Here is a 23,734-nt window from a genome sequence, read left to right as displayed (position 1 = left end):
TCCCTGACTAGGAAAATGAAAGAAATATGAAATGATCATACTTAGAGTCATGAGGGATTAGACCAGAGGCTGTTTCTTCTTGTTTCTTCCAACCATTGAGTAATGGCAGAGATGGTTCTTTCCATGATTTGTCATTTTTTTCAGTGATATACATTCTAGAGTCCAATAAAAGGGTAAAAACATCTATGCTGATGAAGAAGAGGTCACACTCAGTTTTCTTTATTTCATCTCTACTGCCTCCAGGCCAAGTAGATCAATACAGATGAATGAGAAAATGCACAAGAGCTAGTGCAAAACAAAGCCAGAAAGACAGGATTCTCTCTGCATTTCCTGAAGTGACAAAGAGTGTGGAGAAATTAATTGTACCCCCCCCCCGCCCCCAATCCTGTACGTAACACTGGGGTTGGCCTCTTCCCTTGGACCCTGAATGGCCACTTTAGGCAAAGCTTCCCAAGATCTGCAAACACAGTCCAGCCCAGGCAGTCTGGGCCGCAAGCCAGAAGCAACAGCTCACAGAGATTAATGAGTCAATGTCACCCACTTTGCATTCCTGAACTGTGATCAGAAAATTCCTGCTGCAGCTTGCAGCCTACGCCAAACCGAACCCTGATGCAAATAGCATACGCTTCTGGGTACTCCCTCTTGGGTATGCACCAAAGCCTCTTACCAATGCCAACTGGATTTTTAAGGACAACAAATATCCTGGAAAAATATATTGGGTACTGTGTCTTCCATGGTAGCTTTCCCTCCTTCAAGCCAGGGCTTTGCTAGTCCGCACAGAAGCGTGGCAAATTGGAGTCCTGGAGCAGCACTAACTGCCTAACAGTGAATAATCACACAGGATGCCTGGGAATAGGAAGGGTGTCTGTTTTGGAACAGTGATGTTCTGAAGCTGGATGCCTAACAGCTGACAACAGCTGTTAAAGAAAGGCTACTTTCCAAGGGCAGATCAAGAGAGACAGCCTTTTTCATGATGAGAGTCAATGAGGCAGACCAGATGCATTCATTGCTGCTTTCTGGAAAATATGTGATTGAAACTTTCCTCTACATGGCTACTATAGGCAACCGTCCTTCAGATAAAACCACAAAAATAATGCAGAATCACAGTGTTCCCATCCCTGCAGATTTAAGGCTGCATAAGAAACAACATATGTTTCCACTACAAAGCAACAGGGAGCAGATGTTTAAATTATTCTCCATGCCCCGCTTAAGCAGAGAGGATGGTTCATTAGGTGATCCAACAGTGGATGTTGTTCCTGCAGCTTATGCAGGCTACAACCAAGCAATTGTCCTAACGATTGTTCTGGCATCCCATGACTCAGTAGCACATCAGATGCATATTCACTGTGTCACATGTGATGTTGAGTTTTGAGCTGCAAGCTGTGCAATCATACAGAAACACCCACCCACCCCTCAGGATCTAGACAGAGTGCCTAAGGGGCATATCTCACCTTTAGGCTTCACTAGAACTCGCCAAACAAATGACCTGAGGATTGAAAGCACTAAGGAGTAAAGGCATGTTCAAACCAGAACAAAACTCAAGAACTTAATACAGTCTGAACCCACCTGACCTCTCTTTTAAACATCCTAAAACAGGAATATAACAAAAAGACTTGTCAGGACAAAAAACTGCCAGATCATTTGCACTTCCCCACGTGTAATTAGCAGCACATCCACGCTACTGAATTAAAACAGAAACAGCACATACAACAGATGCCTGCTGGCTCTGGAGTGGAGAATGGCAGCAGAGTTTTGTGCTGATATTCTCCCAGTAGGGTTTTTGAAAGAAAATAAAAGTAGATAAGAAAATGGTCATCCATTTGCTGGAGTCAGGATGCAGATTTAGCTGCTGCCGTGGAAACTACTGTTTGTTCTAGGGCTGCTTGTGTCATTGGTGCAACACTGTAAAACGCTGAGGGCGGCTCCCAGGGAGAAGAGAAGCTGGTCATCGCTACAGTCAGGCAGCTTTTAAATGCTTTAATAACATATTGAATTCCCAAACCCTTGTGGCACAACGGGTCGGTGTGCCTGGCTGTTAATCAGAAGGTTGGTGGTTTGAGCCCACCCAGGGATGGCTGTAGGATTCCTGCATTGCATTGCAAGGGGTTAAACAAGATCAGGGACATCCAACTCCCAAGAGACTGCAATCTTCTCCCAGGAAAAAAACAACCCATGGGGGGCAGGTCTAAGTTGTTGAGCTTTTTTGGAGGGGGCACCAAATTTGCAGTCCTAATTAGTTAATGGGAATGCTGAAAAACCCTCACCAAAAACAGAGCCGAGCAGCGAGCTTCTGTTTTAACGATCCTGTGTGAATGAACGACACAGAGAGGGGCTGGGGCCAGTAATGAGCAAGTGATCGACCAATATCACCCGGGAATCAACCTGTCGATCATAGTCGACTGGTTGGACATTCCTGGACTAGATGATCCTCATGATCGCTTCCAGCTATACAATTCTATGATTCCAAGGAAATGCCTCTTTAGAGGCCCAGTGATAATCAAGCCTGTGCCCATTCCACAATTTGGTTGCTGCACTATGCAAGTACAGAAAACAGACACACAAGAACAGATGATAAAAAGTTAGGACTACAAAGAAAACCATACAAATCTGCAACAAAAACTGTGACTATTCACAGAAAACAACATAACTTCTACAAATAATGATAAAACATTTATTTATAAACAAGTTCAAATAACGAAACAGCTCGTTATATAAATGTAACATCATTGTATTCTTTTATTTTGAAGAGCACATAACCTCACACACAATTTACCTTTGTGCCACTGAAGACAGCTTGGTCTGAAAGCGCTGCTTATTTGCAACAAGACCATTTAGTCATTTGTTCTTCTGTCTTTCAATACACACTGAATCTCATTGCTGTTTTTAGAAGCCATTTCATCTCACTGTTTGGCAACTGAAGGGCCTATTCGAATTAGGCTGTCAAGCTGCGCTTACTTCCGTTTTTAAACTAGAAGTTGTAACATTTAGTTTTCTTGACAGTCCTGACTTTAATCATCTGTGCTGGCACTGAGTGGCCAGAAGTCATTCCTCTTTGTTTGACCCTGCAACAGTTGCACATCTAGAAAATCTTTCTTTTCCTCTATTTTTGGTAAAGCAAGCCAGCTCACTCAGCAAGGAGCTACCAGGTCAGCCAAAAGGAATGCAAAATGTGTCACAGGGGCTGAAACAGATCCAGAAAGGCAGAGGTCTGCTGCTTCCATACTACCTTACGATTTGAAAGCATGAGGACCTCTTCCCAGTTTAAGCTGTACAGCCGTAAACCAGGCATTATAGCCTGATTCCTTGGTTAGAGGCAGGCATTGAACAACCTCTCCAAAAGTTTCCAGCGTGAATACTAATTTCAGTTATACTGCTTCAACCCAACTGGATCTTCAGTTACTGCTTAGGGAGAGGCACAGGATCAGGCAGTAGCAGACCTCATCCTAGAAGGTTCAGAAAGCAATTTTATGGCAGGGTGGGAGAAGGTTTCCATAGCTCAAAGGTAGCACTTATGATTTCCATGCAAAAGGTCTCAGATTCAATCCCTACTATCTCTAGTTTGAAAGGGATCTTGGGTACCAGAGCCTTCCTTGCCCAAGATCCCGGAGAGCCACTGCAAGTCAGAGTACATAATGCTAGGCTAGAGGGACTAATGTAAGTCTGACCAGGTATATTGTGGTTTCCTATATGAAACAACCAGGTATTTTGGCCAGGGATGGAAGATAATTCTTTCATCTCTATGCTTACATTGCAACCTGCCTTTTTATTCTAGCACACATCAAGTCCAAACTGGCAACACTGCCCCTTTCAGCAAAAGCAGTTCCTTTCTTCATTGCTGGTTGTTGTTTTGTGTTCATTTAAATTATTATTTTTTAACCACACACACACACACAACTTGAAAAGAAAAATCCAGCCACCCCACTTTCTTTTCTCAATACTTTGGAAGTCCTGGCTTGTGAAGCTTTAGAAACAAGAAATGGAGTCCAGTATTCTCCTCCAGAACCAGGCTTCCCTGATTTGCCTCTCGTAGCAGCAGCCAAATCCACAGGCACGCAAAACAAAAATTCAATGGTGTCCCTTATTGCTTTGTAACAGTTCAGAATGAAGGCAGCTTTGGGAAGCAGCAGAAGGCAGCCGGAGCAGGAGTCGCTCATTCGGTAGTGAATGAGAGAAGCACCATGACAATGATGCCAGTACACAGGAGGAGTACTTGTTGCACTGAGTGCCTAGGCGAAGGAAAAAGAAGAAGAGAGGATGGGCTGAAGATCAGGCATGATGAGGATCGGGATCCTTCCACCCCCCACATTTTTATACCTCCTGGGACCCTCAAGGCAGCTTATAATGGCTCCAAGATCAGGAATGGGGAAGCTTTGGTTCTTCAGACGTTGCATGACTCCAACTCCCACCAGCCCCATCAACACAGTCAATAGGGATGATGGGAGTTGTACTCCAACAATATGGAGGGCCACAGATTTCCCTTTGCTGCCCTGGAGGCTATGCACGGGGTGTTCCCCACCCCCCACAAGTTTTTCTTCCCATAAGTATATGTGGTGAAGACACTTACCAAGGATTCTTCTCTTCTAAAAGATCGGGCACGACATTTACCAAGGCGATGTATAAAAAGCCCCCCGAGGTAAATGGGAGAATCCAAGCGATGGTTTCCCCTGTGTGGATAGTGAGAAACACATCAGTGACCAGGAGGTGGCAGGAGAGAACTGTATTTGGGTAAGATGGGATGGATATGGGGGTCTCTAATTCATCCCTTCTGCATACTCCAAGTCTTACCTGTCCCTTTAGGTGACTGAGCACAAATTGCAAAGCAAGCACCGAGAATGCCTCCAAGGGCCGTGGAGAGCTGTAACTTGGCTGCGCTCCAGCGATCAAAGCCAGCACGAAGGAGGATGACAAAATCTCCCACCTGCAGCAACAAAGCGGGGACAAAAAAAAAGAGAACTGCGCTGAAGCTGACAGCAGTCCCAAAGCATGGCACTGCAAACTCTTTCCCAGAATTGCCAGCTACAAAAAGCCCTTTCCTGAACAGATAACTAATTCCAAGCCTCAGAGTTAACAAGTGGGGAAGTCAAACATGGAACATAGTCAGTTAACTCATTTATTCTTGCCTCATAGGGAGGAAAAGTATTCTTTCCAATTATTTGGTTGGCAATAAGTAATTCTAAGCAAACAGAACATTCACCATCTGCCGCCACCAACACTTTGGCTGAGAGAAAGCCTAAGGATGTGCAAATATACAATATTTGCTTATCCCTTGTCTCTCCCTTCCATTCCATTTACTTCATTCATTGTCAAAATTCAGATTGTAAGATTCTTGGGGCAGGTACCTTTTTGGATTTTGTTACTCTGGAAAGTTTTGTATATTATTAGGTGTGTGTGGGTGTGTGTGTGTGTGTGTATTACAGAGATTTGCTCACTCTTTCAAACAAAGCCCTGGCCTCCTGCTCAGACAAAACATTGAGACAACTTCCCAGCAAGCCTAATACAGATCCCACTTACCTCATGGGGAATTTCATGCAGAAGGATTGCCATAGTGGTCAGGAGCCCAACCTACAGCCAATGGCAGAAACATGTTAAGACATTCCATATCACTCAACAGGGACACAAGTGTAGCAAAGCAAGACTTTTCTAAACATTTTTTTCCTGGGGGGGAAAGGGGAGATGCTGACCCTGCCCCCCTTTGAATGGTGATCTGTGCAGTTTTAGTGTTCAAAGCAATTGCAAGGGCTTTTAGTGTTGGGTTTTAGGAAGAATGGAAAAAGCTGTAGTTATTTACTACATATTGTATGGATCTTCTGCTAGAGTGAAAGTATTAGGAAAATGCTGTACAGAAATAGCACAGAATTGCTTCTTATTTGTCTACTTGCTTTTAACACCAACCTCTGTGATCTGAACATTAGGGGAGAGTCAAACAGGTCCCCTAAACAGGGAACTTACCTTTCTGCTAACCAAAAAGCTGGCTGCCACTGCCAGGCCATGTGTGAAATTATCTATTGTGTTCGCCAAAAGATTGAGGTATCCGCTGATCTACAGTGGCAGGGGAAAGAAAGAGAAATAAAATCAGAGCATGTAACACCTGAAAGACAAGGAGACCACAGACAAAGGCCATTTTCACAAACAAAGGTAAGAATGCCAATTTTATCTACAATGTAGCTTATATCAAACTTGTGAATGTGGTTAACGAGGCACATAACATAGTAAGCAGCAGTCTTTAAGTGACTATCGTATTCTAACAACCCAATGGATGTGGGTTATCCTGTTTTGACAAGCAGATCTAGAAATTTAAAATATGGGTTGTCAGCTGTCAAACGGGAATGCAGCACGGGGCTTTTCTCTTGGTGGATGTGGTCCAGCTCTCCTCTCCTGAACTGGAAAATGGCAGTTATATTCTTAAAAACACAGAAAGATGTTGAGAGATGGCATTTTTGTAAAGACGCGGAAATTTTGTTTTTAATGAAAGAAACTTTTAAAGAAAGTGGCTCAAATTCAGGTAAAGACTGTTTACATAAAGGATCAAGGAGAAGGCAGGTGAAGGTCCAAACCAAGCAGGCAATGATGGAGTTGAAACCATCATTCAGTGGTAAGATCCAAGGCTCAATCCCTGCCAATTATGTGGGACTGGGAAAAACCTCTGACTTTGACTCTGGACAGCTACTGCCAGTCAGAGTCGATGGGGCTAGACAGCCCAATGGTTTGACTCACTATAGGGAAGATTCATACATGTTTAAGAGGAAAGCACCTGCATGCCTGATCTCCCCTAAAAGTGGGGGTTTGGCTATTTTTTTTAAAAATACTGCCTGCCATCTTTGCTTTCAGGAAGTTATTGAACTTCCTTTTGAGTTGTTTTTGCTTAGACGCATATCGCATTTTCTCCACTGGCCCATGGACCCCACCCTCACCACCAAATGGTTTACCTTGATCTTCTGGGCTGGTAGCGAAGACAAGTGAGAAGAACCATTACTCTGAGCTGTGCCCAACTTCTTTCTTTGGACTGGACTGGCTGCCTCCTGCACAGCAGAGAAACTGCTCCCATTTGGAATCCGTTTAGCAGGTGCTTTGGAATCACTGACCTAAGTCACGGAGAAGCGGCTGGTCTTTTTCCATGTCCATCAAACAGTGGCCCAGAAACCTTTTCCCATTCACTTCATACAGTGCTATCCTAAACTCAAAGAAAACTTTAGCTACTTCACATCTGATGATCTCCAAAGCAGAAGAAAGTTTGCAAAAAATGGACACAGAAGCCCAGAGACTGTCATTTTAAGTGGTTTGTTAGGCAAAGTCACACAAATCAGACAAGGATGACCTCCACTTTGCTCATGCAAGGTTGACGGGGAAGCAAACAAATATCCTGCTTTCCTGACTCCCTAACTCTAACCTAAACACACACACACACACAATTCAAAACTTGAAAATCCCATACTTTGTATTTTGCATAATGTATTCAAATACCATATTGAAAGCATTTATGCCAAATATAGAGGAAGTTATGCCAAGTACAGAGGAATTGTGCACATGGTGGGGGCGGGAACTCATATAGGATAGGGGTGGTTAAATTGTGGCCCTCCATATTTTTGGGGAGTCTCTCATCAGCCCCAGCCAAACGGTTAAGAATGATGGGAATTGTAGTGCAACAACATGTTGGAAGGCCACAAGTTAACCATTCCTGCCATAGGGCATTATGGAGCCCTTCTGTTCTCCTCTTGACCTTCACACAATGAGTTTATGTCATGCCTCCTGAATCACCGAGGAGGCTACTGGAGGGATAGGAAGTTAAGCTTCATGCTGTGTTTCCAAGATCACATGGCAACATCACATGTCATAATCAAACTGGGATCTTGCACCCCTCTCAGAATCCACTCACCAAGCTGGAGCTTCCTTCCTTTCCACTGTCTGGGAACATCTTCTGGAGGCTCAGGAAGGTCAGCAAACCAATGATCACCCAGAGTCCCAAGAGCTTCTGCTGCTGGAAACTCTGTCCTTCTCCTGTAGAGGGGAAAGAGGTAGAATGGGCAAGTCTCACCGTAACCTGAAAACCAGGAGCCCCCAAAACCATTTTCCCCACCCAAAAGAAAACAAAAGTAACCCCCCCCCCGCTTCATTCACACGAAAGGCAAACTGGTTTCCAGAAGAAACATACAAATCTGGAGCCAGTGCACTCTAGAGCAGGGTTTCCCAGACTTGGGTCTACAGCTGCTTTTGAACTACAGTTCCAATCATCCCTGACCATCGGTCCTGCTAGCTAGAGGTGATGGAAGTTGTAGTCCAAACACAGCTGGAGACCCAGGTTTGGGAAACCCTGCTCTAGAGTATTAGTGCTGATGGTGTAAAGTAAGAACCCACACACTCAGTACACATCTCTGATAAAGCTGAAACCAAAGAGTCTAAGGGTGCTTCCACATGTCAGCTATAGTGGGGATGCCAACTGACCCAGAGCATCAATCACCTGTAAACAACACAGGTAGGCAGGCGATGGATGGATGAGCTCTGTGCCTGATGCTCTGATGCTGGAGTGGCTGAATCTATAATAAATTGACCCAGCAAAGCTCTTCTGTTCTCAAGCACTCTTCTCAAGTGTAGAAAAAAAGAAGCCTTGAAAATAGAAGAGGACTCTGTAGCAAAGGGTGGTAGGGCACCTGTGCTTTTTATAGCTCCCTCTTCCTATGGCTAACACTCTCTGTCTCTCACTGTATATCTCTCCCCACCCATCTCTTCCTGGATACCTTCACGCACCTAGCTCCCTGCCAACCCACTTCCCGTGACAGAATGTTGATTCCTTGAAAACTCAAGTCCTGTAACTTGGAGATGCTTTACTTGCAAATTCATTAACTCTGCATGTTTTATTCAGAGAAAAAAGCTGGGATTTTTTTTGTGTGCAAAGAGACATAGGCAGCCCCTGGTTACAGCCACACGTTTACCAGGGCAAATTCTGAAGCTGAGCCTGCCTAAGCTGCGTGCACAGGCATGAAGTCTGTGCTCTGGAGAGCTCATTCCTCCTCCTCCTCCTCCCGCCACACCCTGGCAAAGTTCTTTGCCTAAGGACAAAAGATGTCCTTTTTGATTAGATGGAGTGCGGTCAACTTCCCACACGCTGTTGAGACTGGCTGTAGGCAAGGGAGAATGGCAGGCATGTGTGGGGTGACGCAATCCTGAAGCCCAAAGGCCAGATAAAGGCTGACAAGGCGGGGAACGTCTTCCAAGGTCACGTTTTCAGGAGGCACAACACCTGTGGACTCGAGGCAGGCAGCAGCGCAAGGGCAGGTGCCCTTCTTATGGAGGGAGACCTATGCAGACCTTCAAGATCAGAGGAAGTTGTCCTTTATGAATCAAGCAGTTAATTGCAGGGCTGCATGGAAGAGCACCCTTCCTCAAGGCTGCTGAAGTGCAGAGAGGCAACAACATGCTATTCAGGAGCAAAGGTGGCTGTGTATGTTACATCTCTTGCATCTATAGAAGAGTACTTGACAATTCCTTCCTCAGCTTGGTGCCTGGTTGTTGGACTACAGCTCCCATCAACTCTTGCCATAGTGGTCAATGGCCATGGAGAACGGGACCTGTCCTCCAATAACATCTAGAGGGCTACAGGTTGGGGAAGAGGGACAAGGCATTTTCCCTATGATAATTAGCCATGAAACTCACTGGGGGACCTTGGGCCAGCCGTTCACTCTCAGCCTAGCCTACCTCACACGGTTGTTGTGAGGATAAATGGGGAAGAGAAGAACTATGTTGAGCTCCTTGAAGGCGAGGTGGGATACAAGTGCAGCAAGTTGATTAGTAATTCATTTGACATAGCTTTGGAAGAAGCATGACTATATTATTAGTATTATTAAGAGTCAAAGCATAGAACAGAGAGAAAACAAGCCCTGGCATCCAGGCACCCCCTTTGAAAAGATAACAAGAGACCCCAAATGGAACACAACAATCTGTGCAGGGAAAGAAATGGCTTGCAGATCAGTGCCTGTGTGATTTCAAGGCATTTGCACAGTTCCAGGCATTACCTGCAGTGGCACTACAGGTGTAGGCCCAGGCCTCTGGGAGCAGGTGCAGAAAAACATTTCCCAGGAGCCCACCAATGGCAAAGCTCAAGAACTGCTTCATCCGATGGGATCCCTCTGAAAAGACAACGAGCGGCCAGTCACCACAGAGCTTGATCTCATCTTGCTATGCTACTCGTGGGAAAGCTGAGGGAACAGTCATCCCTTCCCCCATGCATAGGGTTTGCTGCCATAGCGGCTGATCAGGATGCTTTGTCTGCTTCCTAGAAAATGCTGAAACTGGGAAAGCCAGTTGAAACACCTAGTACATTGCTCCTGCTATTTGACAACAGGACCCAGTGGGGAAGTTGTGAACTCGCATGGGGAGGTAGGGCCAGTGGGAAAATTGTGCCTGCCTAGTGTCCAGAGAAGAGAGCAGGGCTGTGTTTATTCCACAGTTTTGAGCCCGCACCACACAAACACACAACTTAGTGTAGAAGTCAATATCCTGTTTCTAGCCCTTAAGAGTACAAAGATAAAACCAAAACTATGCAAGTGGTGCCAAGGGAAATCTCAAAAGCCACAGAACGGAGGCATTTCCAATTGGATTTCCAGTGGCCAGAAGACAGGGCTTCATTGTTATGCCTGATGCTTTGCCCTTTCCCATGGCTAGTAGGAAACGAAGGCTTACAAAATACTCATACCTATGCATCAGTTACACAAGTCACAGAATCCACATGAGATTTGCTTTACTACTAGAGGGTGAAGGTCCTATTTTAGAAAATCCACCAGCACATGCTCAACACCCTAAACTTAGCCATTGTCCGCCCACCTGACTTCTTGGAATGACTTGATAAGTGCATATCGCTCCTGTATTACAATAAGCATGCCGCATCCAGGTCCTGCATTTAAAAGCTGTGCTACCCTGAGCAATCCCTGACTGAGATGCTGAGCCAGAAAACGGAGGCAGAACTCATCAGGGGGTGCTTACCTTCTGACTTCAGTGCTGCCCCTGTCTCGAGAGGAATTACCAGCAGGGGAAGGACCCCACTCAGCCCAACCATAACTGAACCAATCAGAGAACAGATCCAAGCATCCAGGCGCTCCTCGCTGAATATGGCCCCCCAGGACTCAGTCTCCTTTTCACACAGGGGACTAGCCTCATTGTCAGCCTGGCTCAGTGGAAGGTCGTGGGCCTGGCAGGCAGCCGTAAGCATCAAGAAGGTGAGGGTTCCATGGAGAAGCAGTCGTTCCCCCATCATCACTGTGCAGCCTCAGCCTGGCTGGTCAATCCCTGCAAGGAAGAGGGAAAAGATGAACAGTCCATGCCTAAGACTCTTCAGTGCTTCTCCTCTTCACCCATCCCTTTTGAAAGTCAGTCCCAAGACATTTGTTCTTTTCCCCCCTCCTGAACTGAATTAGTCTTCCCATTGTTGACTTTAGGGGCAGAAAGGATGAGTCATACTTCTTTCTCTCATTTTTTTACTAGGTGGAAATCTCATAATGAAGCGAGATGTCCCTGCAACTCCTAGGTAGCTACTTATTCTTGTATGTGGGATCTTCATATTGTGAAAAAGAGGGATCAGCATAGATCCCGGCAGCCCATTTCTGTGACTGAACATCACTTTCCTCACACTGGGGCTGTGTGGATCTGAACCATTCCTAAAAGAAAATTCACATATCTCCTGTATGTATATACACTTATTGAGCTGGTGGGATTTTTCTGGTGTGGCCGGCTGGCCCATTTAAATTTGGCCAAGCGGCCCAGTCAGACCAAACAAAGGCTCCCCCACCCATTCCAAGCATAGATGCCAAGGGCATCTGGCAATATACCAACCAACCATCTGCGCTCGTGACAGCAATGGAATCTGAGGTGGCAACCTGACCAGTTCACCATGGGTGGCTTGAGGCAACATGCTGACTGATGAGGACATTACAAGGACAGCAGCCCAGCCAGAAACCCATCAAAATGGTAGTACAAAACTAGACCCAGAGTTTAATGGCTTCTGCAGATACTAAAATTATGTAAAAGAGGAATTCAGCATGCCACTAAGCAGATCTCTGTCAGCACAAGTATTTCTGCTTACCTAATGGAATGATTCATTCTCTTCCCCCACCATGCCATACCCTCCAGCATTCCTCAGATGAAAATAGGGACATTTTCATCTGAGGAATGTCGGAAGGTATGCTGCCCCTTCGGCACCTGTGTTTCTGCTGCCATGGCCCCAGGAGTTCTCACTCTCCCCCAACTGACCCTCATTGACCCCCACTTTTTCTGCTCCCCCAGCCCTCACATAGAGCATTTCCTACCAAAGGAAGTGCCACCACCAATACGCAAATGGATGTATGGCCCTCCACCATCCTGAAAAAAAACACCTTAATCCCAATTTTGTTTTGTTTTATTCTTTGGTAGATTTACAAATATAAAAACACACACCCAAAAAATAATTTTAGGGAGGGACAGGGAAAGCCCCATTGCTATAGCAGAAGTTCTTGCATAGGCTTCTGCTGGCAGGGCCTGTTAGTTGAATCCCACCCTTAGTGGTTGGAGATGTTGGACTTTGCCTGGGGAAGCCCATGTGTAAGCGGCTGTTGATAAGCAACTCCAATCTCCAGACTGCTGTGGCCTCATCATGACCAAGTATAAACACAGACCTAGGGGATGGGGATAGGAGTGTCAGACCCATCCTTATCAGTAGATAAAGACTCAGAAGAACAGCGAGAGGGAGATGCAGCAGCAATATAACTGGGAACCTCCACAGCCTACAAAGGCAAGCAGCAGGAAGTCTTTACCACCTGGGGGAGGAAAGGTAATGAAAGAGAGAAGAAGAAAGAAAGAGAAAAGTATTCCAGACCCTGAAGGGTGTTGGTGGGGGAGTCAATCAGAAACTGTGAGTTATGGAACTCCAGAGAATCAGAGAGAGAAAGTAAACTTTGGGGCTGTATAAGAATTTTAACAATATTTGAAACTAAGTTCCTGCTGATCAGAAGAGGCTGGGACTACATGTAGGAGACCTTCCCAGCTCTCCTCTAGAATCCTGAGGCCTACTTGAGTCTCTGAAGGAACCTAGGCTGCCAAACGTTGCTGGACCTCTCTTGAAGAGAAAGTAAGCAGTAACACCATAACAGATATATTGCAAGTGTATCTGCATATTTTTGTAATCTGGTCAGGGCTGACCTGCTTCCTCCCTCTTTGCCCCATCTATGCACTTCCAGCCAGGTTTGTGGTGGTGTGAGAGAGCCAAGCAGCAGCCAATTCCACAATGTATGCTCTGTCCTGTCCTGGCACATGTATATCCAAGACACCATGTGGTCAGGAAACACCTTTTGGGAAGTCACAGGAGCAACCACTCAGAAACGACAGCTCAGGGGTTTAAGGCTCTTCAGCAGGGATAGCCGCAGAATTTTTTAATATTTTATTTACCCCATCTGTTGGCCCTGCAGTTTGAAGCTAGGAATTTCTGGTCAAACTATTTCTTCGGCCAGCCTGTCCTGTCTACTTGAGTCTGATTGGCATCAGCTTTCCATGGTCTCAGGCAAAGATCTCTTCCGGTCCCACACTTGCTTTGTAGTTATTCAATGGAAGTATTTATATCTTGCCTTTCAATCATACTAAAAAGGCAATTAACAACATTTTCAGTAACCCAAGATACTCTTGGCTTGAGTTGCCAGAGATTAATCCTGAGACGCTTTTTGCATGCAAAGTGTGTCCTCATCCAATGAGCTCTAGCCTTCCCCTCTCCACCCTCACACAGATTCCATCCCTTGCTCTCCTTCCTAGATTTGTATTCTACAATTACTTTCTCCCCAAGGTTTTCTGCAGGCAATGCAGTCCCCTCTCCTGCTCCCCCAAAGAGTTAAGCTGGCAAACATGGGACACCCTGCCCCTCTGCCTTCAGAGCAATCCTGTGAGATAAGATTGGAATCAGACACAAGCCTTATTCACTCAGTCTCCCCACCTCCTCCAGCCAATTACCATAACACAAGGGAGTGAGTCCGTTGGCCTTGGCTTCTCACCCCTGGCACTGTTCCTACAGCCCCCAATATGCTGAGGACTAACTTCTGCAGTGAAGAGGCTGTCCTACTCATGGGGTCTCCCCATCTTGTGATCTAGAACCCCAGTCTTCTTAAGACTTCTTAATTGCATGGGGAGCTTTCTGCCAGTGCAGTTTGCCATTTTTGGGGTTCCTTTTCCAGTCAGCAGTGTCACCCAGAAAGTCTTCCAGAATCTTCCACTTCACAGTTCGGCTCTTCTCTTGGTGAACTCCCATGTGGGAATAAACACCTCACCCATTTTTGTTCTTCTTAAAGTATTTATTGCCAAAGTAACACTACAATGTATATGGTTACCAGATTTTTTTTCAATGAATCCAGGGACACTTTTTTTGGGGGGGGGGGGGAGAGCTCAGTAGCAACAGGGAGTCAGTAGTGGGGATGGTGAGGCAAAAGTCCCTGGGCCCAAGCACACATGCATACTGTATAAAGGTGCAAAGCCCTTATTTCACACCCTGTGAAACATAAATGTGCAGAGTTTTTTTAAAAACTGGGCAATGGCTGCCCGCCCGCGGTTCCCGAGCCTCCCCCGATCTGTCAAAACAAAGGGGGGAAGGGGGCAGGAGAACAAGGGAGGCTCGGGAGTCATGGGTGGGCGGTGCACCGTTGCCCAGTTTTTTAAAAAACTCTGCGCATTTCTGTTTCACATGGTGTGAAAGAAGGGCTTTGCACGTTGCCCAGCAGAGAAACCACGCGCCTTGCACCCCTCCTGGGCCATGGCTGCCTGCCCGCAACTCCCATGCTTTCCCCATCAGTCAAAACAAAGGGGGAAGGGGTCAGGGGATCTGTACCGCCAGATGTCCCCGGTTCCCCTTCGGCAGTGGCAGTGGCAGCGGCAGTCACCAGCCCGGAGCCAGACACAGCCAACTGTGCTACCAGGCTGGCTCCGGGCTGCTGAGGCTACCGCTGCCACGTTTCCCGGGGACAGATTTGCAAATCTGGGGACATTCCGGTGACCTAATTTGTCCAGGGACAGATTTGCAAATCCGGGGACTGTCCCCGGTAGCCGGGGATGTCTGGTAACCCTAATATAACGTGTACAGTCATACCTTGGAAGCGTTCGACTTCCAAAGCGCGGCTTCTGATTGGCTGCAGGAAGCCCCTGAAGCCAATCGGAAGCCACAGAAGCCCCATCGGACATTCAGCTTCCAAAAGAACATTTGAAAACCGGAACACTCACTTTGGGTTTTCAGTCATTTGGGAGCCAGAACGTTCAACTCCCAAGGCGTTCGGAGTTGAGGTACTACTGGTCTAATAAAGTAAAATAAAACTATATGCAGATAATCATTTGGCCATCTGGCCAGAGCAGCAGCCTCTACACCACACACACACTTTCTCATCCAGAGCTTGCCTTATAAAGAAACCTGTTGCTAAGAGCAAAATTTGTTGCTATGGCAAAACTTTTCAAGGATCATTTCAAGTTATTGTTTAGACTACACTAACACTTTCTCAACATTATGCTCCAACATATGGGGCTTTGCAGGAAAGATGATGATGATGATGTCGGAAGAGATCAACAGGTAATCGAGAGCAAGCAGAAATGGATGGATGGATGGATGGATGGATGGATGAATGAATGGATGGATGGGGCTACAATTACTGTTTGAAGATCCCTCAGGGAACTTTGTGGCTGAATCAGGGGCTTGATTCGAGGTCTTACTCATCCACTGCACCCTTCTGGCTCCAGTGATTTAAGAGAGGCTTGGAAAGAAACATTCGCCTTATATTACAGAAGAGTAACTACTAGGCAAGGCCATTTTGTCATTTGGGAGACAGCTCTCTTTTTCAGTCTACTCACATCTGCCAAACATAGGACATGTGAACAAGCAGGCAAGGACAAACATTTGTGGCTTAGCAGCCCATATGCACTTGCTTGCAAGGCCCATGGTGGAATCAGTGAGTTATGGAAAATTCCTAGAAGGCAGAGTTCCAGGGGGCTAGAAGGCCTGGGAAAACACTGGGGAGGGGACAGAGCAGGGCTCCCTTAGTCATGCCAGTGCCAACTAATTTGGGGCCAACACATCGGAGACATGTGAGGTATCAAAATACCTCCCGAAATTCCTTCTCTGAGTCATCCTAGGTTGAACCTGCATGTGGTGCTTTGAGTAATCTGTTGTCCCCCTAAGAACATAGGAAGCTGTCTTATACAGGTCCATCAAGCTCAGTATTGACTGGATGCAGCTCTCCAGTGGAGAGCCAGTGTGGTGTAGTGGTTAAGAGCGGTAGACTCCTAATCTGGGGGAACCGGGTTCGCGTCTCCGCTCCTCCACATGCAGCTGCTGGGTGACCTTGGGCCAGTCACACTTCCTTGAAGTCTCTCAGCCCCACTCACCTCACAGAGTGTTTGTTGTGGGGGAGGAAGGGAAAGGAGAATGTTAGCCGCTTTGAGACTCCTTAAAGGGAGTGAAAGGCGGGATATCAAATCCAAACTCTTCTTCTTCTTCTTCTTCTTCTTCCAGCAGTTGAGACAAGCGTCTTTCGGAGCCCAGATGCCAGAGGCCAAACCTAATCAACCACATTTCCCCTAAAGTCAGCACACCTGCTTTCTGCAAACCATGCAGCACCAGATGCTCAGCCCACAGAAGCCCCCTGCTCACTGCACAACATTTGGGTGAAAGAAAGCAAAGCTCATGTGGGGAACACACTCTGCACTACTCAAGTTTCCTGCAGGATTCCCTCCAAACCATCAGAGCATTTTTCCTCCCGGGGAATATTTCCCCTGTCACACACACACACTTCTTGTTTAGCAATAAAACGGAACAAGGAAGCACTATTTTTAACTACCACAACTCCTCTAGGGAAGATGCCTATTTATAAAAGGATTTAACCAATTCATGGCAGAAGATGTTGATCAATGGCCATTTCCCATTACAGCTCCAAAGGAAGTTCCATTTTCAAGGGGAGTATACCGGATCATCAGATGTTAAGGCCAACTATCGCAATATTTCCAGGGCCTGCTTATGAGTTTTCCACAAGCATCTGGCCAGCAGAAAAAGTGCAGAACTAGGTTAAATGCAGCCAATCGGTTCTTACATTTTCAAGTGGCAAGTATGGGAATAAGGAACCTATGGCTCTCCAGATGATGTTGAACTAAAATTCTCATCCCTGACCACCAGCCATGCTGGCTGGGGCTGATGGGAAATAGAGTCCAACAACATCAGGAGGGCCCACAGATTCCTCAGCTCTTCCCTAGGTGTTTGCCTAGTGACTGTTAGTAACACTGAGCCAGCGTACAGGTTTTATGGTGTTTTATATTTTGCTGGATGGACGTGGGTGGCACTGTGGATTAAACCACAGAGCCTAGGACTTGCCGATCAGAAGGTCAGCAGTTTGAATCCCTGCGACGGAGTGAGCTCCCCTTGCTCGGTCCCTGCTCCTGCCAACCTAGCAGTTTGAAAGCACGTCAAAGTGCAAGTAGATAAATAGGTACCGCTCTGGCGGGAAGGTAAACAGCGTTTCCGTGCGCTGCTCTGGTTTGCCAGAAGTGGCTTAGTCATGCCGGGCACATGACTCGGAAGCTGTTCGTCGGCTCCCTTGGCCAATAAAGCGAGATGAGCGCCGCAACCCCAGAGTTGGCCACGACTGGACCTAATGGTCAGGGGTCCCTTTACCTTTAGATTTTGCTGGAAGCCCCCCAGAGTGGCTAAGGCAACGCAGTCAGATGGGTGGCATATAAATAATACAATTATTATTAAATTATTATTATTACACTTGCCATGAGGTTACCACCCAAACGCAAGTGATCTCCAAACCAGCAACCATATATAGTAACAGGTTTTAGGTGATCCTCAATGGATCCCCTTTCCACTTCTCCAAGGTACCGCTGCCCACTCCCTCTCCCTCTGTGTGCAAACTAAACAGCCTCCAAGGTACGGACAGTGATGTGCAAGGGAAGTGAAGGGTGTTGTTCCATTTCCTAACTCATCATTGCTTGCCCACTTGGAGAGGACCGATGAACAGGCACCAAAGGAAAGTAGATGGACCAGCATCTTCAGAGCTCAGAGCATTCAGAGCTTCAGAGCATGGCAGTGGACCCTTTCCTGGAGTGGGGTGGTACCCAAGGATGCCACCTGCTTCTGCCTGGAACTCCATTATCATATTGTGAGCCTCCAAACCTTCCTGGTAGAAACAATGAACATGAAGCCAGGGGAGCAAATAGTTCTACATATTATGACAGAGAGAGCGAACATTTGCCATGGAAATGGGGGGTGGGGCATTTTTGGCAACATTCCTCCAGAGCTTGAGTGATGAGGGCCAGCACAAAATATTCTGCATCTCTCCTCTCCTGCAATTGCAACATGTCACATTAGTAACATAAAGAGGCAATGTGTTTGTGGGATTGAACCATCACAGGTCAGGCACCATGGTCAGAAGTTCCATAACCTCTCACAACAACTAAAACTCAATATTTTTCAACTGAGTAAATTCCCATATCCAACTATGAGCCATCAAGTATTAAAAAATCCTATGTTTGTGTGTGTGTGTCCTAAGAAATCCCCATTATTTATTTATTCTTTAAAAAAAACACAACTCCAGTCCTTGGTAACTCGGGGAAACAGCTTTAATGCAAAACACATCTGGCCTAGTGACCCTTTCATAATTCCCAGTGAACAGGATTGAAGTCATGACCCGCACAATTTTTAAAAAAGTAGAACCTTGACTCAGAGCACATTCCATGTGGGGGTATTAGAAGTAGGAATTGTCCCAGAGGAAAGGAGACTCTGCTTGCTAGTGAATAACTGTGTTCCCTGGAGGATTATCTAAATTGTGAGGAGCTCCTGAAATAGCAACTGGAGGATGATTGATATATGTGAGATTTTATTTTTTCCCCAATTCAGAATGAGATGCTGCAGGAAAGAAACCCAAATCCAGACAACAAGAAACACAAAAAAGCCTTTTCATATGGCACATGTAGATGATTGGGGTTGCTGTCTGAAAAACACTTCTGGTTAAGCATGCTTAGGATTATGTTATTAACACTGTGAAAAGTCTGCATGCCTCTCTAGACAGGAGACCTACACCCACTCCATTCTCTTGGATGGTAGACTCGATAGCCAATGCCACTTGAAATATAAGCCTACACCAAGAGAAAGAGAGAAACGGAAAAGGGAAATAGACCAGAATGTTTACTTGAGACATTTCTGAAACTGCTTAGTCTCCCTTGCAAGAGATTTCCAGTCTATTCTAGAAATGGCCTTTATCCAAAGCACCTGGAAAATCCAGCTCAGCTCTCCCCACAGCAAGCTCTGTGCAGTGGTCAAGAGTTTCTTCTGCTCCTGCCTCCTCCCCTGACAGCCAGCAGCTTTACCCTTCTGCTGACCACACTGTTCCAGCATTTTTCCAGTCTTGTATCCTACCGCCCTGCCACTCTTAAAATATATATATTCAGGCATATTCCTCTGGAAGCCCAAGGCTCATCTCTAATTATGCCAGAGAGCCCAGACAAAATGTCATCCTATTCCCCCGCAACGGAAATAGAGACAGCAACAAACAAACTCTCTTCCAGACCCTTTTACGAGTCCAGCAGCAGCAGCAGTAAACGCCTGGAATCCTACTGGAAATCCTGACCTTCTGCCAACAGCTACAAGGCTTCACAGCTCCCAGCCGCACCAATTCTGCCACTGTGGGGTTTGAAGCAACCCACTCACCCTGGAGTGACCCATTCGGAACCAAAGCCTAGCCTGATGCTGGAAGCAGGCCTAGGTCTAGTCTGTGGCTGGATGTAAGTTTGCCTGGGAGCCTCATTCCCATGTCAGGGTTCCATGATAGAGCTCTGTTAAATAAACAAACTTCTATCCCTGCAGAGACAAACTCCTGTCAAAGAACATACATATCTGAACTGGAAGAAACATTACAGCTGTTGACATGTTTTTATGCCACTTCTAATTTTGCAAAGTGCTCCAGATCATATTAGAGTATACAACTGCCTTGTGAGGTAGGGCATTGTTCCCATTCTACAAGAGACAAAATTGGAAAAACAAGTTTGATTTGTCCATCCAGTGAGTCCATGGGAGTGATGGGCTTGCCCAACATGCTACTTCAAGAGCCATCATGGAATTCTCAAAAAGCACCTAATTTAAGCCTACCAGGAGCATGAGTCAGTCACAGGTAGAACTGTGTGGACTCTGCTAAAAAATAAAAATAAAATTCAATATCCCAAGCAATTCTGCACCAAGAAAAGCAGAACTATCTTTCTTACTTTGCCTAATTTATTTTTCAATACTTCTTCTTCCGCATAATTTATTCTGGTTCTGCAGGTCACTGAAACGCAGCCACTGGAATTCTTATTCACCCAGCTCTGTGACTTCGGATATTTCAACAGGCTAAACAATCTGAAACATTTTTTGTAGCCATAAGGACCAGTAACTTAAATGAAAGCTGAGGGGAAGGTGGTTTCTGCATGCAATACCACATTATGCGTTTTCCCTCCACTTTCACAAAGTCACAGCAACATACAGGCTTGACTATTATTAGTGTGGAATTTTTCAGCAAGTGGAGACATCATCTATGAACTCATCTTATGAACAGAAGTGCAGCTAGCAATTCATGGGGGGATATGTTCTGCGCCTATTCAGCAACCTCTAAAGGAGGAGAAGATGCCCCCTTTCTCCAAACTGCTCTTTGATAATTTTTCTTCTTCTTCTTCTTCTTTTGCACCTTATTTTGCTAACAGCGTTGTCCATTAATTTCTCTAACCCCCTTTTAGGGCCATCTCAGACAATGGACATCATCACAAGCTGTAGCAGTGAATCCTATCAAGTGATTACACACTGTGTGAAGAAGTGCTTTATGGCGCCTGTCCTGAACCTAAAAAAGTTCATGGGAGGACCCAAATCCTAACATTATGATGGAGGAGGAAAAAAGTTTCTGTGAGATTTGTCCACACTATTCATAGCTGCATAAACTTCATTGATGCCCCACCTTCACCCTAAAGAGAAGCAATTATCAAATCACCACACCAGCAGTCACTAAGAGAGTAAGAACATAACGAGGCAAATGACAGGTGAACTTGCTCCTGGTTGAAAGAGGATCAAGTCATTCGTCCTTCATAATTTAAAACAGTTCCACTGCATGGGTCCACCATTCACCAGTGAAGATACAGCTAATCACAGATCTTTGAGCGGCATGTGTCCTTACTTAGCCTCAATGCAGATGTTCCACTGTGCTTCTAAAAACTTCTGTAAGGTCACAATGAAGTACAGTGGGTCATGCCTTCTGTATGACATTCCATAAGTTAAGATAAACTACTTGTGACACAGTAACTACTCTGCACCAGACCAAATCTGCCCATTCCAGTTTCCTATCCTATTATAGGTAATTAACTTAGCACAGCTAGGATGATTGGGTTAGCACCCATAACTACTGTTGTGAATGGATCACCGTGCTCATTTTACATGCATTTGAGCTTTAACAGACTTGTCAGAAGCTTTTTGCATTTCACAGCCCTTTGATCCCACTTTTTACATTCCACCCTCCCTCCTCTACATATTTATGTATATATTTTATCTGTCAGTTGAGGATAATACATTATGCATCTGGTGAAGTGAACTCCAGGTCACAAAAGTTTATACATGGGTGGATAAGTTGTTGGACTACAGCTTCCTTTATCCCTGACCATTGGCCATACTGGCTAGGGCGGATGGGAGTTGGAGTCCATCAAGATCAGGAAGGCCACAGTTCCTGATCCCTATTATTATCAGAAAGCCTGCAATCCCACATGCACTTGGCTGCAAATCAGTCTTGTTGAACTCAGTGGGATTTACTTCTGAGTAGACTTGCAAAGGCTGACACTGTAAAAGTGTCTGTTTTTAAGATGCCACAAGACACACTTGTTTCTGCCTATAAGAAGTATCCTAACTCTTATAAGACCCAATCCTGGGTGGCCAAAAGACATAAAACTTCTACCAGATAGAATACACTTCCATTCATCCCCAGTGCAGGTTCCTCTATGTACCAAGCCATTATTTTGCCTTTGAAATTCTTCTCTCCTCATCTCCCATTATAATTTGTCTGAAGTGGAAGCTACAGTTTGAGTGGCCCAGCTAATATGCTAAAGCTGTCACCACAGATGTTCCTTTATTAAAACACGTGTCTATTTATTAAGAGGCACAATGGGACATTATCTAAGAAATTGTTCTAAGCAGAGTTGCCTTGGGAGTAAACCTCATTGAAATAGCTTCGGAGTAAACATGCAGAGTCTATTTAGCGTCGACTTCTGCTGGAAGGAGAGTACATAAACTGGTGGAGGAGCGGAGAAGTGAAAAGCGATGGGGTACGTGCAAGGCTCATTAAGCACATCGATATGGTCTGCGTGCCGAATGGATCAGAACTCTATATTATGGTTATTTACCTTCTGAAAAAAAAATTACGAGGCGGCTCTTGCTCCTTGGGAGAAAAGAGCGCTACATTCTCCTAGTATCACCCACTTCTCGGAAGCCGGTAAAAGGAAACCCCTTCTCTCAACAAACCATACCGAGTCTAGGAAACACACAGATCTCAAAAGCGCAGCAGTTTAAAAAAAGGAAGAAAGTGAAGGATCAGGCTATAATTAACGGCAGAGACAACGAAGCTAAATGCAACATCTGTCAACAAATGATTAAAGGACTTGGGGGACGAAGAGCCGAGTTCCCCCGAGGCATCAAGTAACCCACCTGGTCTATGAAAGATACCCCTCCACACACGCACTTAAATCCCGGGGTGCTCTGTCTTTTCCTACTGCTGCCCGGGCACAGGGTACCACTTGCGCCTCCTCTGCCCTCGCCTCGCCTCTTCCATCCCGCCGCTCTAAGCCCCGGCCGCGCTCCGCCCGCCTCTCTGCCTCAGCCGCCCGGGAAAAGTTGGGCTCCCTCGACCCTCGGGATGGAGGGCAGGGGTGCTTCCCACCCAGGGGCAGCTCAGGGGCTGGTTCGTTACCGTGCGACACCGGGGAGCTCCGGGCTGCCCCTGCCATCCAGCTGCGTCTCCGCTCGGGACTCCCCCCGCCTCTTCAGCCTCGGCTCCGCCTCCAGAAGCCAGCCACGTCGGTCCCATTCTCCTCGGATCAAAAGCCGCCGCTCCGGCGGACGCTTTAGCGCGAGGCACAGCTTCCGACGTGTCCGCCAAAGGGGGACCGGATAGCGAGAGCACACGCTTCTTCTAGAAACGCTAAGGGAGCTAGCGGGGAACGGGACATGCTTCCGGTTAGGGCAGGATGGGGGACCGGAAAAGAGTCTTACTCTGCCGTACAAGTGACAGAGCGCAGGTCTAGGGCTGCTTGCTGCACGGCTGAGTATTCGCCAAAGCGGAGGTAGACGCGCAGAGAAGCTGGGGCAGCTCTGGGGCAACATTTGTGTTAAAGACTCAGGAAGAATCCCTTTATGGGTCTATTTGGTTGATAGACATCCGATGCCCTTTTAAAATGTGTTTTGGAAGAGGAGATTCTTGTTCTTGTTCTTGTTTTTATTGTGTATTTTGTGTTCTTATGTTGTGAACCGCCCTGAAACCTGCAGGTATAAGGCGGTATACAAATTTAATAAATAGTAATTGAAATATGCTCGGAGTCGAGAGTGGATTTCATGCTCTTCATTCAGCTCATAGTGGTGAGGAGGAATGGAGTTCCCCCAGAATGTCTGCTTTATATACATTATTTACACAATGGGCCTCACGTGATTGGCTAATTCCGGGATTCTCCTGTAGGCCAATCAGGCTGCAGATTCACT

The 23,734-nt window shown here is 46.1% G+C and overlaps 1 protein-coding gene across 4 annotated transcripts; it reads right to left on the bottom strand.

Moving 5' to 3' along the window:
- Positions 1–2,657: 2,657 nt before the first annotated feature.
- On the bottom strand, positions 2,658–23,104 carry SLC39A13 (solute carrier family 39 member 13). 4 transcript variants are annotated; one of them, XM_083457738.1, is made up of 10 exons: positions 22,950–23,104; positions 10,975–11,277; positions 10,008–10,121; positions 7,874–7,995; positions 6,927–7,082; positions 5,950–6,039; positions 5,512–5,562; positions 4,786–4,918; positions 4,565–4,664; positions 2,658–4,226 (listed from the first exon to the last, which is right to left on the bottom strand). In XM_083457738.1, exons 2-10 carry the CDS (start codon positions 11,243–11,245, stop codon positions 4,151–4,153), a joined length of 1,113 nt encoding a protein of 370 aa, XP_083313864.1. In that variant the 5' UTR covers positions 11,246–11,277; positions 22,950–23,104; the 3' UTR covers positions 2,658–4,150. The 4 variants fall into 4 exon arrangements, with proteins under 4 accessions (XP_083313864.1, XP_083313865.1, XP_083313866.1 ...); XM_083457739.1 differs by having other exon boundaries at positions 22,688–23,060; XM_083457740.1 differs by lacking the exon at positions 6,927–7,082.
- Between the last annotated feature and the right edge of the window lie 630 nt (positions 23,105–23,734).

Source organism: Podarcis tiliguerta, assembly GCF_965153285.1.
Source record: "Podarcis tiliguerta genome assembly, chromosome: 1".
Classification (NCBI taxonomy): domain Eukaryota; kingdom Metazoa; phylum Chordata; class Lepidosauria; order Squamata; family Lacertidae; genus Podarcis; species Podarcis tiliguerta.
Note: the sequence above shows the minus strand (reverse complement) of the source record. Positions and strands in the feature narration are given on the sequence as shown.